The 18,531-nt window shown below is 39.5% G+C and overlaps 1 protein-coding gene across 6 annotated transcripts in view; it reads right to left on the minus strand.

Moving 5' to 3' along the window:
• Positions 1-18,531, minus strand: part of HECW1 (HECT, C2 and WW domain containing E3 ubiquitin protein ligase 1) — a 422,849-nt gene that overhangs the window by 59,723 nt on the left and 344,595 nt on the right. For all 6 annotated transcript variants that reach the window (XM_045494336.1, XM_045494331.1, XM_045494332.1 and 3 more), the window contains 4 exons: positions 15,424-15,558; positions 6,416-6,521; positions 5,400-5,496; positions 166-249 (listed from right to left, as the gene is read on the minus strand). In XM_045494336.1, the coding sequence (XP_045350292.1) occupies positions 166-249; positions 5,400-5,496; positions 6,416-6,521; positions 15,424-15,558 (422 nt within the window). The remainder of the gene's footprint in view (positions 1-165; positions 250-5,399; positions 5,497-6,415; positions 6,522-15,423; positions 15,559-18,531) is intronic.

Below are 18,531 nucleotides of genomic sequence, written 5' to 3' on the forward strand. Positions count from 1 at the left end.
TGTAAATGTAAAGAAAGCAATGGACAGCAGGTATAAGGGTGGGGCCCTACTTTAGTTGCAGTCACTAGAATCCCCTAGAACAAATGTTGAATGTTTCAGTCATAGCTGTAGTGGAGAACTACCCAGAGCAGCTTTTCCAGAAGGGTTTCAGGCTTAGCTCCTTACCTCAGCAAAATGACTAGATCTGCATCACAGGACAACTTTTCAAGCCCATGATTACCCTCAGTCCGAATGTAATGGATTTTCTCCCTAGAACAATGTGGGAAAGAAAATAAGAATTACACACCAATACATAAGCTAAGGAATAAATCCCTTTCTGATTCATTTTGTCTGTCAATATGGCTGAATAGCAATTTTCTAACGTTCAGTGAGTTTTGTGGCATTTTAAGTTTCTATTGCAGGTTCCCATGATGCTCTACTAGGGACTACCCTTCCTCAGACTCACACAGGGATGGAAGCTGAGGAACACAACAAGGATAGGACCTCAGATAGCAATGACAGTCAGGAGTGAAGATGGATAAAGAGAGCTGCTGGAGGACTGTCATGGGCTCATGGTGTCTCGGGAGCCATGGGAGGAAAGAGCAGGAGGAAATCTCTTGAGAAACCTTACGCCTGCTGGAAAATGTATAATGCCACACTGAGTAAGGGAGGGTCTGGCGTTCAGAATACCAGAGTCTCCTAGGTCAGTCTGAGCACAGGCATCAATTTCTCTGTTTAATTACAATTTGCATTCTCTCTTTCATGACCTCCAACTATAACCTGGCAAATTATTCCGAGTCTATAGATAAATAACATTTATTTTGATCAAATGAACTTTGTACTTTGCTTCTCTGACATTCAAATACTCATATATTACAGGGGTGCCTGGGTGGCTCAATCAGTTAAGTGTCAGACTCTTGATTTCAGCTCAGGTCATGATCTCACAGTTCGTGAGTTTGAGCCCTGCATCAGGCTCTGTGCTGATAGCATGGAACCTGTTTGGGATTCTCTCCCCCCCACCCACTCTGCCCCTCCCCCCCATAAACATTTAAAAAAACAAAAACAAATGTTCAAATATTACAAATGCCACAACCAATGGTTTTTAATGGTTTGAAAAAAAAATAGAGCATATGTTTCCACACATCATTTTGCAGGGAGGATGTGGAAACCTAGCCAAGAGTGCAAACACCATGCCTCCTCCACCACCTGTTTCTTCCTCCGGGTCTTTATGTTCTTGATTCCATGTTCCTGAGCTTTGGCCTCTAAATCCTGATACCACCTCACAGGCCTCTTGTTTGGAAGACTTTTGTGGTTAATTGACTTCAGCCCCACAAAGGACTCTTCAATTCATATGTCCTCCCAATGACAATGTCCCTAGGGCAGATTATTCTGTTGCCCTAGGTACCCATATGTGGGTAAGCCCCTGGTCTCCTTGCTTGGAGGAAAAATGGAGAGAAAATTCTAGTGATTGCCCTTTGTTCCCAGGGTCCCTGAGGAAACGAAGTCCAAAGGGGGTCAACTCTACTAGGGCAGCAAAGTAGTTCTATTATCTCACCACCCACATGGAGCATATCCATGTATCAGCCAAACACAGTTTTCTGAGACTTTCAGTGGCTCTCCACAGGACATTGCATCCTCTGTCACATATATGAAAATTTCATGCAGACCCAGTGGTCTGGGGGGCCTCCAAATGCCTCTGGAACTCAACTCCAGCTCCACTGGAACTGGGAAAGATCTCCGAAGGCAAGAAGGCCATCTGCTCCTTCAACATATATCCCTTGCTCACCAGGAAAACTCCAGTGCAAAAGTCTCCTCAGAGCTCAGTTCATTAATATCCAAATGAAATCCTTGACATTCTTCTATCATTATCACTGAATTCTGATCTTGTCTTTTGTGGCCTTTAAACACATGCTACAGCTATATATTTGACTTAAGGAAAACAAAAAGTCAAATTTGTCTATCGTCTGCCTTCTTCAATAGGTTGCAAATACCATGCGAAGTAGGGCCAATGTCTGTTTTGCTATGCTACTGCATACACAAATCCAGCACAATCCTGATTCAGAATACTGGCACAATAAAAGCACTGGTTGAAAGAGGAATGAATGAATGAGGACTGCTACCATGTCCCTTAATGTGAACAGATGTCATTAACCTCTGGGTTTTCTGGCTCCATCTTGCCTCTCCACATGTGGCTTCCTTATGATTCACTGTTGTCTGCTGAACACAGTTTTCTGATAACTCACTCTCTACCCTTTAACTCAGCAACTGACTTTGTGGACCCAAGACAGTGGATCGATGGCTCCCTGAGATGAGCAATGGCTTAACAGGGTCACAGTCTCCACTTGGGGACAACAGAGGAAGCAGGAGGTTCTTCCTTTGGGCAGTGTCATAGGAAAAGGAGGTTTTCTTTTCAACTTCTGGACCTGTAAAATGGAGCTGATGCACCCTCACAGCACATCGAGGGGCAGGCACAGGCCCAGTCATGGTAACTAGTGCCTGGCTTCCTGCTTCTTGTAAGCCTGATTCCCTGAGGAGCAATTTCTTGTTCTTGTTCTCTCTTTTTAAATCCATGGCCTCTTAGTCGTTGTGGGCCTTCTGTTTTTGATGAGATATTTGGGTTCTCATCTTGGGTCTACAGGTCCTTAAAAGAATCCATATCTTAAAGAAGTTATTAGTTTCTGTACAAAATAATTGCCAAGATTTTTTCAATTCCAATATCTCCTAATTCCAAGTTCTGCCATATCTGGAAAATCATAATTATACAATTCTGCACTGCAACAAAGCCTTTAAAAAGTCTTTTAAAAAGTCTTTAAAAAAAGTCTTAAAAAAAGCCTTTAAAAAATATCACTATTGCATGTGATACTATGCAAAAGTACAGAAAATAGCTTCCCTTCCCTTGAAAACAGTTCACTCTTTTACCCAGGGGATTACATTTTTCACTTTTAAAATAACTTAAATGGGACGCTAGTGCCTTTGGTGAGATCAAATTCCTGCAAAAAATAAGCTGTGAAACTCATTACTTAGTGGTAGAATCAGAAACGTAAAAAATGTTCAAGAGCAGCAAGCTCTCAGAAATTTTTCAGGTAGTACAACTCCTCTGAAAATCCCTTGAAATTCCCTTAAATTATGATGTACTGTGAGTCAAGGAATAGCCCACAAATAAATGACACAGTAATGAAATGGGTAGAGTGGAACATAAGTGGAAATGACAATCACTTGTGCGAAAGTTCATCTGTTAATGCTAAAGATCTTTCATTCACTCTAAATGTAATTAGTCCTTCTTCTCTTCAAAGAGGACTAGGTTCTGAAGGGGAGAGTGACACAAAGGCAAAGAATGGAAGGTCCTGCTCTAAGGAACCTATGTATTGTAGGGAGACATCAGTATGGACAACTATAAGAGATAATGGAAAAATATCCTAGAGATACAAAAAGGAATGCTGTTAAAGCAAGGTAAAAGAAATACTAAAGTTTGCCTGGGTCAGTGAGTCTTTGCATTTGGTTTGAGCCTTTAAAATGAGTTAAGAGGTCCTTAAGAGAAAAGCCACTCCCCAGAGGGCAGAGGTAGGAGATGACACAGACTGTTTGGTGGAGATAGAAGACTCTAGAAGGAAAAAACTAGTGTGGCATGGCAAGTTAGGTTAGGGCCAGACTTTGGAGACCATGGAAACTGTGCTTAGAAATCCTGACTTTATTTCACACACAATGGGAAGGTGGTTTTTTTTTGTTTTTTTTTTTTTTGTTTTTTTTTGAAGGGAAGTAATAGTATAATTTAATCTTTGCCAAAATAAGGTAATTCTGGTTATAACAGGGTGAGAGAGATACGTGGTATCTTCTACGATATTCCTGCAAAATCCAGGAGAGAAATGCTGAGCACCCAAACACAGGCCATGACAGGGAAGAATTAAAAAAAAAAAAAGAGCTGGAAGAGAGAAAGTGAGGAGGCAGATGTTTGGGTGTGGAGACAGAGAAAGAGGGAGGAGTTGAGACAAGGCAGTGGGGAGGACATGGTTCTAATTCACACAGAGTAAAACACAAGGGAAAGAGGTGTCAGTGAGGGTGTGTGTGGAGGGGGAAGGACAGTGAATGATCCACCCTGGCATGATTAATAGGAATTTGAATAGCAAAGAGACTATTTTCAGGTGTTGGTGATTCACTGAGGAAATCAAGGCAGAGTATTACAGTTGTCAACTAGATTCAAAAGACCACCAAATGGGAGGAAAGGAATCAGAGGCATTCAGTGACTGCATTCCCACCCACCTTGCCTGATCCTTTATACACATACCCATAAAAGCATCTCCCCAGTGCCCACACAGTGACCTGTTTCCAAGGAGATTAAGGGCAGATTTGGGCTGAATAATATGCCTCCATCAATGGTTCCTAAGAGCTGGAGCAAGAATTTGAACTCCTAGAGGACACACTTAACCATCATGCATTGCCAGCTTCCAAAATGCTGTGTAGTCAACTGAAGCAGAGTGATACTGAGATATCTTGGAGAGAAAGTGGGATTTAAGTTCGGAGGATATTTTCCCTTTTTATCACTTTTGGTGGCTGTCCTTTCCAAATGAAGTGACTCAGTTTCAGAGACACTCATGCAACAATGACATTAATGGACAGTAAGATTTAACTAGTTAGAACATATATTTTTGATACTTTTTGTTTGCTTGTTGGTTTATTTTCTAATGTGTTCATCTAGTTTTTGGTTTACCATTAAACAATGATATTTTAAAAATAAAAACATTTAAAATGGATTAAAGACCTAAATGTGAGATCTGAAACCATAAAATTCCTAAAAGAAAATACAGGTAGTAATTTTTTTGACATCTTTATAGATATGTCTCCTTTGGCAAGGGAAACAAAAGCAAAAATAAACTATTGGGACTGCCCCAAAATAAAAAGCCTTTGAACAGTGAAGGAAACCATCAACAAAACAAAAGACAACCTAGTGAATGGGAGAAGATATCTGCAAATGATAACATCCAATAAAGTGTTAATATCAAAATATATAAAGAATTTGCACAACTCAACACCAAAAATCCCCCCCAAAATTCAGTTAAAAATGGTTAGGGGACATGAATAGATTTTTTTCCAAAGAAGACATACAGATGGCCCATAGACACATGAAAAGATGCTCAACATCACTCATCATTAGAGAAATGCAAATTACACCACAGTAAGATATCACCTCACACCTGTTAAGAATGACTAAAATAAAAAAAACACACATAGAAAATAAAATAAAATAAAAAACACATTGTGGAACTTCAGAGAACATTAGAATTCCTGGATCCTTCAGTTGGAGTATTCAAGACATAATTAAATGCATGAACAAAATGCATCATAAGCTTTTATGCTCTCTCCACAGATATGTTGTCCCACCTGGACGACTAGTTGGAGCTACAAGGTGAGGGACAAGCCCTTACCTGAGTGTGTGGTTTCTCGCCAGGCTTGGCTGACGCTCTTGCAGCATTTCAAAAATGTTTGGCTGGCGGAGAAATGCCACAATCTTGTCATTATATGCTGAAACAGACAAAAGTGCAAGTTGTGGTTGAGTTTTCAGCCCAGAGATGATTTCTCTAATGGTTGGAAAATAGCTACTTGATACCAGGATTAATGCAAGAGTTCGAAGGGCAGGTAGCACACTCATCAGAAAAATGTAAGCTCTTGAGGGCTCTTTGTGTGTGACATAATAGCATTGTCATTTCTAAAAGATCAAACCAAAGTGAACTAGATCTAAGTTAATTATCCTTAATATTCTAAGACCTTAACGGGGTGTTAACTCACCCCTGTGTGAATAGGTGAAGGAGAATAAAATCATTCTTCCACAAGCTATTTTACTCTCTTCCTTCTGACTTCTCTTGGTCATTTTGCCATAGTTATTATGGCCAAAGATTCTTCGTAACTTCAAAGAAATCCATTTCTGAACACTTGACACTTACAACCTGTGGCCATGGTTGATTTCCCAGTAGTCATAATGGAAATACCCAAATCCATTTGGGCTTTCTTACCTCATTTCCCTTGATACAAGTGGCACGTGTTTTAGAAGGAGGTGGCTGAGGTTAGGAATGAAGACTACACTGACTTGTCCCCATACACACATGGGAAAAGAGGTCTAAATTACAAACCGCATCTAATAGCAATAAGATCCATCACCTCATTTAAACTATGCTCTCCTGTACTCAGCTAACAAATCACTGAAAGGAATAAAGAAGGGGCTGAGAGTCTGGAAAAGAACTGAGACAGGGAAAAGGGAAGAACAAATCAAGGAGGGGAGGGAAAGGGAAAAAGGGCAAAGGAGGGATGGAAGCAAAGGGTAGGGGGTAGATTTTATCATAGGAAAGGAAAAAGAAAATACAGAATCCTGAATATTAAAGGACTTGTGATAAGAAAAACAAGGCTAAGGACTGGGTATCCAGGATCCCAAAAGCATGATACATACCTAGTGGCAATGACTCATGTTGATGTTGGCTTCGAATAGCAGCTACCAGGCTGTGTCCTGGCCTGGCCAGTAAAGAGGCTCCTCTGTTTCGAGAGACTTCTGAAGCCTAATTTCAAAATAAAATTGTTAGCATTGGAAATATTATCAAATTCAGATGGTCTTTTGATACTAATTTTCCAATATGAGGGGGAAAAGACCCAGATATCACTTAAGTTAAAAAGCAATGAAGTTACAATCTTCAAAATGAATTGAAATAAGCAAGTTAAAAAAAAAGATTAGGTAGGATGGTTGATGTGCTATGTTAGGGTTTTTAAGAAAGTGATTGTGCATGGGGCGCCTGGGTAGCTCAGTCGGTTAAGCATCTGACTTCAGCTCAGGTCATGATCTCGTGCTCCGTGAGTTTGAGCCCCACGTCGGGCTCTGTGCTGACAGCTCAGACCCTGGAGCTTGTTTCAAATTCTGTGTCTCCCTCTCTCTCTAACCTTCCCCCCGTTCATGCTCTGTCTCTCTCTGTCTCAAAAATAAGTAAATATTAAAAAAAAAATAAAAAAAAAAAGAAAGAAAGTGAATGTGCCAAATGTCCTAAATGTTAACTAGATTAACATACTGACTAAAGAACATTTCTCTTTATAAATATGTTCAAGAGACATAAATAAATTCTACATGAATACTATCAATAAAGATGGGTTTATGACCTTAATTTGTGAGAGTTGATACTGAACTTCAGAACTGAATGTGGAATGGACTTGCTCTTTCCAACACCACGTATCACCCTCAGATGGCTGTTCTTTGCTAATTGCCTATTATTCCATTCACTGTGCTGGCTACTCTTCCTTAACATAGTATCTTTTTATTTTCTCAAAATTCTGGAAGATAAGCATTATTAACCACATATTATAAGCAGAAAATCTGAGGATTGGATATAATTAAGTTTTTACAAAATTTTCAACTGTAAGAGGCAGAACCAGGATTTGCTTGATTGCAAAGCATTTGTTGACTTCTCTCATGCTGCTAGCCTGCATCCAGTACCTTGGTTTTGGATGGGCATTTTGACAAAACGTCATGGAATTCAGAACTTGCACAGCTTAAAACTGATATTTGTGATGATTGATTTAGCTCAATTTTAAATTTCAGAAATCCCCTAAGTCCTAGAGCATGACGATGAACTTTCTACTGTGATTCCATGTACATTCTGTTTCTTAAAGGACTCTTGAAGGGTAAGCTATTTAAACAGAGGCTGTATAGATCTTCCACAAATTTATGGGTTTGCTGTAGAGTATGACTCATTTTATGATATTTGGTAAAGTATGCCAAAATAGGCTTTAAAAACATTTAAGAATTACATTGAAGATTACTTTGTAACATACTTATAAGAAGCTCAAACATCCAGACAAAAAAGGAGAGAAAATTCTCCCTCTGAGACCAGTATACAATTCATTCCCACAGAATTCAGGAGAGGTACTGAGATCCTATGCTACAAAGTCCAGAAAGGTCAAGTCAATCTCAAAGGGGTCATTTAAGATGAGACCATGTGTCCTAGTGCAGATGACAAACAGGACAGATTACTTAGGGCTTACTAATTAAAGACATAGTAATTGCTAGTTTTCCTTCGGGTCCTACTTCCATACTTCACACAGACAGGATGAACATCCTTCCTTTGCAGAGATGTGCTATCAGTTCACTGTCTGTACATGGCGGTCTTTGAACTGCTCTTTTGGAAGCAGCAGAGATGCAGATCCAACCCTTTTCTCTCCTGGTTCTTCTCCTTGCTCACTGCTTACTTGAGGGACAAGGAAATGGATTCTGTGCCATTGTGGTGGACTTCTCACTTCGGTGTCATTAGCCCTCAGCTACTGTAGCCAGCCACCAAGATTTAGAAGTAGGTACTTCGACAACAGCACTTTCCAGTCCCAATTAAATGGTTACAACGCAAAGTGGTAAAAGAAAGGTTTGCTCGCTCTTCCACCATGAATTAATAAATATGTACGAGTCTCTACGTTTCTTCCACCATGAATTAATAAATATGTAAAGCCTTTCTGGCACTGAAATGTTAGGTTTCTTTTCCTTAGAGGGAATTATGTCAGTCTGCTTTATTGTGTGTTTGAAATATTTTCGATGCTGTAAAGACAGGAATCTCAAAGACCACTCAGCAGAAGATTATCTAAATGATGCATTACAGAGAGAAACTGAGGAAGTGGATCTGATAGCAGACTTCAGGAAGGCATGACTGTAATACAGAACTCAGGTGATGTCTGCTGTCACACCCTGGGCTAAAGTGTGTCATTGTTGGTGGGTTGCCCTGAAATAAATGGGGCTCTGAAACAAGAAGAAACTCACTTCTCTTCCTAGCTGCCAGAGGGAATTCATGTGTTACAGATATGCTTTAGGGAAAAATGGTGCCTTCTCCTGAGGTTACCTGTTCACTGGCAAAACCAAGCCAGATTGCAAAACTTCAGAAGTCAGATGAAGGCCAGCCACCCCAAAGGTAGATGACTGACTGATGAATATGCTTCAGGCCAATGACGAGTGAGATGGAGAAAACAACCCAGGGGGAAGGTGCCGCTTGTGGGGTACCTGAACCATAGAAACAACTGCCAAGGGCAAAGGAGGTGATTGCAAAGTAGTACTGGAAGGTCTACAGATGAGCTGGAGGATGGGAAGGTTAAACAGAAACAGGCTTCTCCAACAAGGAGCTGAGAATTTATAGGGATAAGGACAGTTCCAGACAGGGCTAGAGAGAATTCTGAGATTGGGCGAGAGTTTAGTATGTGCTAGGATCCTTGTAGCCCTAAAGTAATACGAAATGGTCCATCCTGAGGAATATTAGGTATCGACTGAGTAACTGATTTGGATCTCACTGCAAACATGATGCTAACATTTGCTTTCCTAACTACTGAAAATGACTAGAAGTTTGAATTTTCCATTTAAAACCAAAATTATACGACTCACTGAATTCCCTGGCATTTGACACCTTCTGTGTTCCCGAATTTCTCAGGGATGTATGTGAGAGACAGACAAAGAAGGGACTCCCCCAGTGGCCTGCCTCTCCCCAGACATGCTATGACTACTCTATGACTGGCTAAAACCCAGTTTCCAGTAGGGACTACTTTTAAGATTTCTTTTCCTTTTGATGTTGAAATAGCTTTAATCATAATTGCAAATGTGAAAACTTCAAACATTTAGCTCTCCAGAAAAAAAAGTAGATATGCTCAGAAAATAGTTTACAGTGACGGGTAAACAAATTTCTCTTCTGTGTTGCAATTTAGAAATGTAAACTGGTGTTTTTTTTTTTTTTAAAGATGTGATTGAAAATTGCAGGTTTTAGACTGAATTTGGGTTAATAACCAGTTAATGCTCTCTTTGAAAACACTGGAGATCTGATGATGAAAAAAATAGTGAGTTCAGAGGAAAGGCCCAAGTGATGAATTTTAATTCATCTCTAGAATCCTTTTGTGTTCTAAAAACAGATCATTAACAAAGTTTTCAGAATTAGCTTAAGGAAACAAAAGAGGGAGAGAGAGATCTTGAGCTATTCAACATATTTATAAAAGCGAAAAGTGGGCGATAAATAATGTACAAAGAAAGGCTTGATTTAAATTGTGGTAGATCTATATGAATAAATATAGAAGAATTTTAATTGCATGGGGACAGTCTACAAGGTACTGTATTAGTAAAATAGGATGCAGAACCATAGACAACATGATTCAATTTTTTATTTCCATGGTTACCAGAAAGTGTCTCCAGATCGGGAATTATACTTGCCTTTTAACTTCTTTCCCACCTGTGTCTGTGTTTTCTACACTCATTGCTTACTGTTGATAATTCAAAAGTTTATTTTCATAGGTGCCTGAATTTTATAAACTTCCAACCAAACTGTAATCAAATATTGGTTGCATGGAATCAAGAGAAAAATTCCCCAAATTTAGAAGCAGTGCAGAAGTTACCTCCCCACACTTCCCTGTGTCATCCGAGCCAGTGAAATAACTTTTGTCATCAAAAAATCTCACTGCAAAGAACGACCAAGAGTGACTTCTGCTTTAAAAGTGAAAAGTCAGTTTCTCTTCCCTGCCAGATTCTTATCCTTTCATGAGGCAACGCACCCATGTGTGTACCCTTCCAGAACTTTTCTATGACTAACAATTTTCTAAACTGGTAAAAGAAATAAAACTTAGGTGCTCTGTTATCCTTCCTTATTAATGTTAATTTATATTGCTAATTGCAGTATAAATAAGACAAATGTGACCTCCAGTGACTTCCTTACTGATAGAGAGATGGAAACCAATATTTATAGCCCTATATGCTCTTTCCATTTATCTGTGTCCATTTCCCTTGGGACATTATGGGAAGATACAGACTTGTTTTGTTAGTACTTTTTTTTTGTATATTGCAGACAGACGTGACCCTGTACTAAAATGCAGGCTAAAGTGTCAAATAATGATCTTTTTATGCATAAAGTATTATATTCCTGATAATGGCTTTCAGCAAACTTCCTGAAATATGTTCACTTGAAGTAAAGGCTAATCCAAAAGACACTTAACAGTGTCTCTTTTAATAACCTATCTTAAGGGTTTTGAGAAAAATTTTTATCAATTAGGATCCTGAATATAGAAACTGATTTCAATTCTATCCTTAAATTCAATTGATAAAAATATCAACTGCTGAGCAACACTCAAGAGAATGGCCCATGAAGGTGAACAGAAAATAACTGATTCCTAAGGTTGTAGTATAAGAAACATCTATAGCAAATCCCCCATTGCCCCTGTTATGTGACACAGAAAAACCATGGATTATAAAAACAATTCATTGATTATTCCTGAGTCTAATTATTCCATATTTATGTCTGCTTAACTGTCATTTCAAATTGGATATCCTGCTGTTTTCATACTCATTATCAACTTACCTAACAGCAAATCTACCATTGTCCCCAACTGGCTTTCCTGTTCATCTTACCAATGTGTTGATAATGTGAGTCAAGCCCCACGGACTCTGAGAGTCACAGAGCTAGCTGGCCATCCAATTCCCTTGTCTCCACTTGCAGATGAGGAAACTGAGGCCCCAGAAAGGAAAGGAAGGAGCAATGATACATAGTTCCTCTGTGGAGAAGCCAGAGCTGAGACTCTGTCTGCTAACTGAAGTCCCAAGCACCCCTTCCTTTGCACCTCTTGACCACCTGAGGCTTCTTCCCACGCGGTGTCCATTGTCTTCTGTCTCTTTGCTGCTTCCAAGGCCTCCCCACCTTATACCTGGTCTGTGGCAGAGGCCCCTGATGGGTCTTTCTCTCGCAGATCACTCTTTGCACAATCCTTCCTCCTCTTGGCCATCATTATCTCCTTTCTAAAATACTAGTATACACTGGACTGGGACTTAGGAGATCTGAGTTGTGGTCTTGAACTCCCTGTGTCACCTGAGTTTTTGGTATTTAAGTTTACCTGACTTTAAAATACAATTCCTAACTAAAGTGGCATTGCCACATGGGAATATTTAGAAATGCTTAGGGGTATTTTGTTTTGTTTTTTGTTTTGGTTGTCATAGTGACTGGTGAGGTGAGGGCACTCCTGACATTTAATGGATGTGACCAGGAAGAAAAGGTCCAGCAATGACATAAGACAATTCTACACTTCACAAAATTGTCCTCAAAATGCCAATAACCTTCTCTTCTTGAGAGACAATGGGTGACTTGATCTCTAAAGCCCATTTTTATACAAAAACCATCATATTATTCCTCTCAATTTCATTCAGTGGGCTTTTAAGAAAGTGCCAACCATGTGGCATTCAAAACTTAACAAAAACCAAGACAAAAACCAAGTAGAAATGGTATTCTGGTCATACCAAACTATTTGTTGTCTCTCTACTGACACTTCTCAATCCTACCGCTGCATCTCTGCTTATGCTGTGTCTCTGGGGGATTGCCATTCCTCTTCCTTTGTTCCTTGCTAGATTCTACCAATTTTCTAGGGTTGGGTCAAGTACCTTATTTTATTTTATGTAAAAAAAATTTTTTTTAACGTTTATTTATTTTTGAGACAGAGACAGAGCATGAATGGGGGAAGGGTCAGAGAGAGAGGGAGACACAGAATCAGAAACAGGCTCCAGGCTCTGAGCTGTCAGCACAGAGTCTGACGCAGGGCTCGAACTCCCAGACTGCGAGATCATGACCTGAGCTGAAGTCGGACGCTTAACCGACTGAGCCACCCAGGTGCCCCAAGTACCTTATTTTAAAGATGCCTTTCCCTGGCCTCTTTTGAACTCCTATTGCATTTGTCCTAACATCTCTCTTGGCACTCAGTCATATTCTAATTGTTCTTGTTACTTAACTCTGTGTTTTTTTGGCCTGGCTTCAAACATAGAATATAAAATTCTCCTAGGGAGGGATCATATCTCATACTTCCTTGCATTCCACAGTGCTCAGAGCAGGCCATGAACTTAATCAATGTTTGTTGAGCAAAATCACATCACGGCAAACACAATTATCCTTTCTCACTACCCCCTCCCTCTGTTTTTATACCAAGATCCTCCTATCTTCTCATTCCCAGGCTGCGGGCTCTCTCAGCAGGAGGAATCAGATATTTGTTTTCATAGAGGCTGGGTCTTTGTTTTCTCTGGTATGCTGCTTCTAGATCAGATAGTCTCTGCCTCCCCGCTTTTTCTCTCTGTTGCTTTTCTTGGTTTCTCCCTGTGCCAGTGCAAAGCTACCAGCAGAGAGTGGATGCACAAGGGGACGGGAGGGGTTTGAAAACCTGATGAATTGAATCAGTTGGCAAGTGGATGAATTAGGAAGAATACAGATCGCTGGTACACACTGATGCCCTTTCATTGTTACGTGTTACAGTCTTTCTGGACTGATGCAGGTGGTACTTTGTCATTAATGTTGATATTCAATGTAACTGGGCTTGGGCTATTCAATTGTATTAAATGAATGTTTTAGAACTGGTAATGCAAGTGGTACTCATGATCTTAATCTCGTTTCAACAGAAATGTTTTAGTACTTGTATTTTCAAGTTAATTTCTTATAAATGTGAGAGATCTATATCTTTTTTTAATTTTTTTTTTCTTTTTTTTTCAACGTTTTATTTATTTTTGGGACAGAGAGAGAAACAGAGCATGAATGGGGGAGGGGCAGAGAGAGAGGGAGACACAGAATCGGAAACAGGCTCCAGGCTCTGAGCCATCAGCCCAGAGCCCGACGCGGGGCTCGAACTCACGGACCGCGAGATCGTGACCTGGCTGAAGTCGGACGCTTAACCGACTGCGCCACCCAGGCGCCCCATAGAGAGATCTGTATCTTTAGGGGGTTCATCTTACATTTGAGTAATCTACATTTTTGTTTTATTGACATTGAATCTGTAGTACTCAGATTCTTTTATCAAATGTAATTACTCTATATTAACACTGAAACTGCCTTAATAAAATTAAAGAATTTTAAATAAACAGCATATTTCAAAATTTTAAATAAATTTAAATTTTAAATAAATTTTAAATAAACAGCATATTTCAAATTGATGCAGAGTTTTGAATCTATCCACTATTATCTCATAAATGTTGTACTTTCTAAAGTATTGTAAAAATGCCACCAGAGAAGGATACAATGCATGTTGAGCTGGGAAGTCAGGGCACTGTTTTCCATAATCTGTGAATGTGCCTGCTGCTGAGTGTGTGCTACCTGAGCATCCTCACACCCACATAACCCTTGGGGATGCATAATATGCCTTCTCTGCATAGTCACATACACATTTTACATACATGCAGAAAGGAAGAATTAACATGTTTTCAGCAGTTGCCTAAAACAATACCTAAGATGAGCCATGAAAGAAAAATTCATTTTATCACACTGGCCTTAAATCGTGAATGCCCTTGGTTGGAAACAGTTATGCCTGTCAGAGCATTCAGATGATTTCCTTAAAAAGTAGTAAAGTGGTGCCGATACACCAGCAACAGGCCCTTCCCCTGAGACTTATGTTTGCTATCGGGAGTCTGCCAGGTAGATTGTTATTTTACCCATTTCTCCTGAGATGTTCACTCTAGTTCTCCCAGGAATAACTCTTGGGGGACAGGGTGGGAGAGGGGGATACACACACACACACACACACACACACATACACACACACACACATATATATATATTGTATATACAATACATATATATATACACTTTCTTTTCCTACACTATTTATTCATTTTTTACTTCATTGTAATCCAACTCTACAAGCTGTTTTATGAGAAGTGGTTCTTAGCACCCACATCTCCTGAGATCCTGGTGATTTTTATGAAAACATGGTACCGATACTTGGGAAATGTCAGTCAGGACATAAGAAGGGATTTGCTCGTAATATTGCCAGGAACTGACTAGAAGTAGAAAAGAGCTATGGTTTGAGTTTTGGCTTGAGAAAGGAGGCCAGGAAAGGGTATGGAATACAGAGATAGCAATTCAGGAAGGCAAAGGACATCATGTTTTAAGATGATGTTTTTCATCTTTTCAGCTTTTCATGATTCAATGGAAGGTGACCACAGGCAGGTAGGAGAGAGCACAGGGTAGGATGGGAACAGAGTACTTATGTGCCTTGTTGATTTCCCCCAATCTTTAGTTCATATATATAGTATTGATGTCTTCTCCAGGATCTATGTAAAGCCAGAAGTTTAATGTCAGTCACACACTGTATGATCTTTTAAGAATTCACATGTGACTGGAAGGACTGAGGAAGCACAGCTCCAACCATAATGTAGGGATCTCCTGACCCTGCATTTTCAATTTCCTTTAAGCTAGACAGATTTTTCGTAGTGACAACTGTTAGGACAAAAGGGAAGGCAGAAGGAAGGCGATCTGAAGATGGGTCTAGGGAGTTCAGGGGGTGTCCCTGACTTATCATTCTTCTACAGAGAGAGCAGTGTGGATATGGCAGAGGCCCTTGAGGAACAGGCAATCCTAGATCCCAACCATTAAAACAGTGCTGGCCCCACTAAAGGAGGGGCCTAAGGAACTGTGAAGGTGGCAGGGGGCCTGGGGGTGTTACCTCTCCAGCGCTGTAACTCCGGAGCCTCTGGAGGTGCTGTCGATGTGTCAGGTGATTGGGAAGACGACCGTTCTGAAGAGGGATTCGGGGGTCAATGAAAGTGGTGGCTCGACTATTGTGGTCCACGAAAAAAGACTGCAGACAGACCAATAAAAAAGAACACTGCATGAGAATGAGCCAAAATTAAGTCAGTAATGTAAGGGAACGCGACGGGGCTCAGTCTTCATGTTTATTTCTGTTCCTCCTTTTTATCTGCTCAAAACTAGACTGAAGACTGGGGCACTGTGCATCTGTTTGCTCAGTAGTTGAATGAAACAATACCAGTCATTGATAAACACTTTACAGTACACAGTTACAGAGTCATGATCACAGCATTTTATTCACGATGGAAAAGAAGAGAAATGGAGACTTTGAGACAGTAAAATAACTAGTAATTAATAATTTGTGAAGCATTCTATTTATTTTTTAAATAAATGCTCTTTTTTTTGGTTAAAGAATTAGCAGTCTCCCTGAGAAGAAACTTTAAAAGGATAAAAAATTAAGGAGAAAGCCAAAATCATCCCAAATGTCACAATCTAAGGGTAATCACCAAAATATTTTGATAATTTTTTTTCTATTTTTTCTTTTTTCAACGTTTATTTATTTTTGGGACAGAGAGAGACAGAGTATGAACGGGGGAGGGGCAGAGAGAGAGGGAGACACAGAATCGGAAACAGGCTCCAGTCTCTGAGCCATCAGCCCAGAGCCCGACGCGGGGCTCGAACTCACAGACCGCAAGATCGTGACCTGGCTGAAGTCGGACGCTTAACCGACTGCGCCACCCAGGCGCCCCTCTATTTTTTCTTTTCTTATGCAAATATACAATTATTTACATCTTTTCCCCACATTGGTACTTACAATTTTGTTGGAAGAATTTTTCACCTATTATTTTTTGAGCATTTCCCTAAGTTATTAGACATTCTTTTAAAACAGAATTTTAGTAAGCATATGGTATTCAGATGGATGCATAATAATTTCAGCACCTTCTGTCATTGGACATTTTACTTTTTTACTGCTTTAAAATAATGCTTCAGTAAACACTCGTATTCATAAACCTTTGCAGTATGTCTGATTACATGTTCCAATATATGACAAAAGTTATTCTTTAAATCTAAAATTACTTCTCATAAAAGAGAAAATTAATACTTTCTTTATAATGTCATGAAAACATATTTACATCCCTAATTTACTAAAACTATGTTTTATTTTTAAAATATAAATGTATACTTAATTTTTATCATGTACTTGTATCGCATTTCTTAAAATAATCAACTAAAATTTCTCCTATAAACTATTGGTTAATGTACTAGAGATAATAGATTTACTAGTAGTAAATGAGCCTTACATCTTTGGGAGAAAACCTACTTAATTGTGGTGGGTCACTCTTTCAATATACTATCTAATTCAACTTTACTTTTATTTATTTTTATTTTATTTTATTTTACTTTTTTTTTAATGTTTTATTTTATTTTTGAGAGAGACAGAGACAGAGCACGAGTAGGGGAGAGGCAGAGAGAGAGGGAGACATAGAATCTGAAGCAGACTCCAGGCTCTGAGCTTGTCTGCACAGAGCCCGACGCAGGGCTCAAACTCACAAACCATGAGATCATGACCTGAGCCGAAGTCGGACGCTCAACCAACTAAGCCACCCAGGCACCCCTCAACTTTATTTTTTACAATGAACTTTCTGGAACTCAGGTGAGTTTTGCCTACAGTTTTGTTTTGTTTTTTTAAATCAGATTTCCCTACTTTTACTCGTATTCGTGTGTGTGTATATTTAGTTTTACACAGTTTCATCACCTGTGTAAGTTCATGTATCCACCACCACAGTTATTGAATGGTTCTCTCCAATGAGGATCCCTCATGTTGCCCCTCTGTCACACCCATCTCCCTCCCTTATTCCTCCACCCCTCAATTCCCAGCCAATCACTGATCTGTTCTCCATTTCTGTAATTTTGTCACATCCAGAATATTCTATAAATGAAATCACACACTATGTAACCTTTTGGGATTTTTTATCCCCCACACAGCACAATTCCCTTGAGCTTCATCCAAGTTGTTGTACCAATAGTTTGTTCTTTACTGCTGAGTAAAATTCTACGGTGCAAATTTACTGAAATTTGTGCCAATGATTTTTGCTTTTTGTCTGGTTTCAGTAGCAAAGATATGACTGCTCCAAAAAATGAACTATGCTGTTTCTATTTCTATCTTTCCCTTCACTCTGGAATAGATCATAAAGAAACGTGGCACTGGGCAAGTAATTCATTGTTGCATTTTCCAATTTATTCCATAAGTTCACTTGTTTTCTTATATTTCTTGAGTCAATTTTTAAATCACATGTATTTATTTTTAAATTATCCATTTCTTCTAGATTTTCTTTAAAAAAAAATTCTTTTAACATTTATTCATTTTTGAGAGACAGAGCACCAGCAGGGGAGGGGCAGAGAAAGAATGAGACACAGGATCCGAAGCAGGCTCCAGGCTCTGAGCTGTCAGCACAGAGCCTGACACAGGGCTCAAACTCATGAACTGTGAGATCATGACCTCAGGTGAAGTCAGACACTTAACCGACTGAGCCACCCAGGCACGTCATCTTCTAGATTTTCTAACTTTGATTTCAAACATTTATATAAGTAGGTATGCATTTTCTCTTTAAAATTTCCCTGCATCTCTTATAACTCATTCCTTGTTTTTATGTATTATTTTCCTTAGATTGATTTATTTCTCTTCTAAAACAACTCTTTTTTTTAAAAATTTTTTTTTTCCAACGTTTATTTATTTTTGGGACAGAGAGAGACAGAGCATGAACGGGGGAGGGGCAGAGAGAGAGAGGGAGACACAGAATCGGAAACAGGCTCCAGGCTCTGAGCCATCAGCCCAGAGCCTGATGCGGGGCTCGAACTCACGGACCGCGAGATCGTGACCTGGCTGAAGTCGGACGCTTAACCGACTGCGCCACCCAGGCGCCCCTCTTCTAAAACAACTCTTACCTTTATTTCTTATACTGTTTTCCAGTTCATGAACTTCTGGGTTTTTATTGTCAAATAAATTTTGGAAATAAATTTTTGC

Source organism: Leopardus geoffroyi, chromosome A2, assembly GCF_018350155.1.
Source record: "Leopardus geoffroyi isolate Oge1 chromosome A2, O.geoffroyi_Oge1_pat1.0, whole genome shotgun sequence".
Taxonomy (NCBI): Eukaryota; Metazoa; Chordata; class Mammalia; order Carnivora; family Felidae; genus Leopardus; species Leopardus geoffroyi.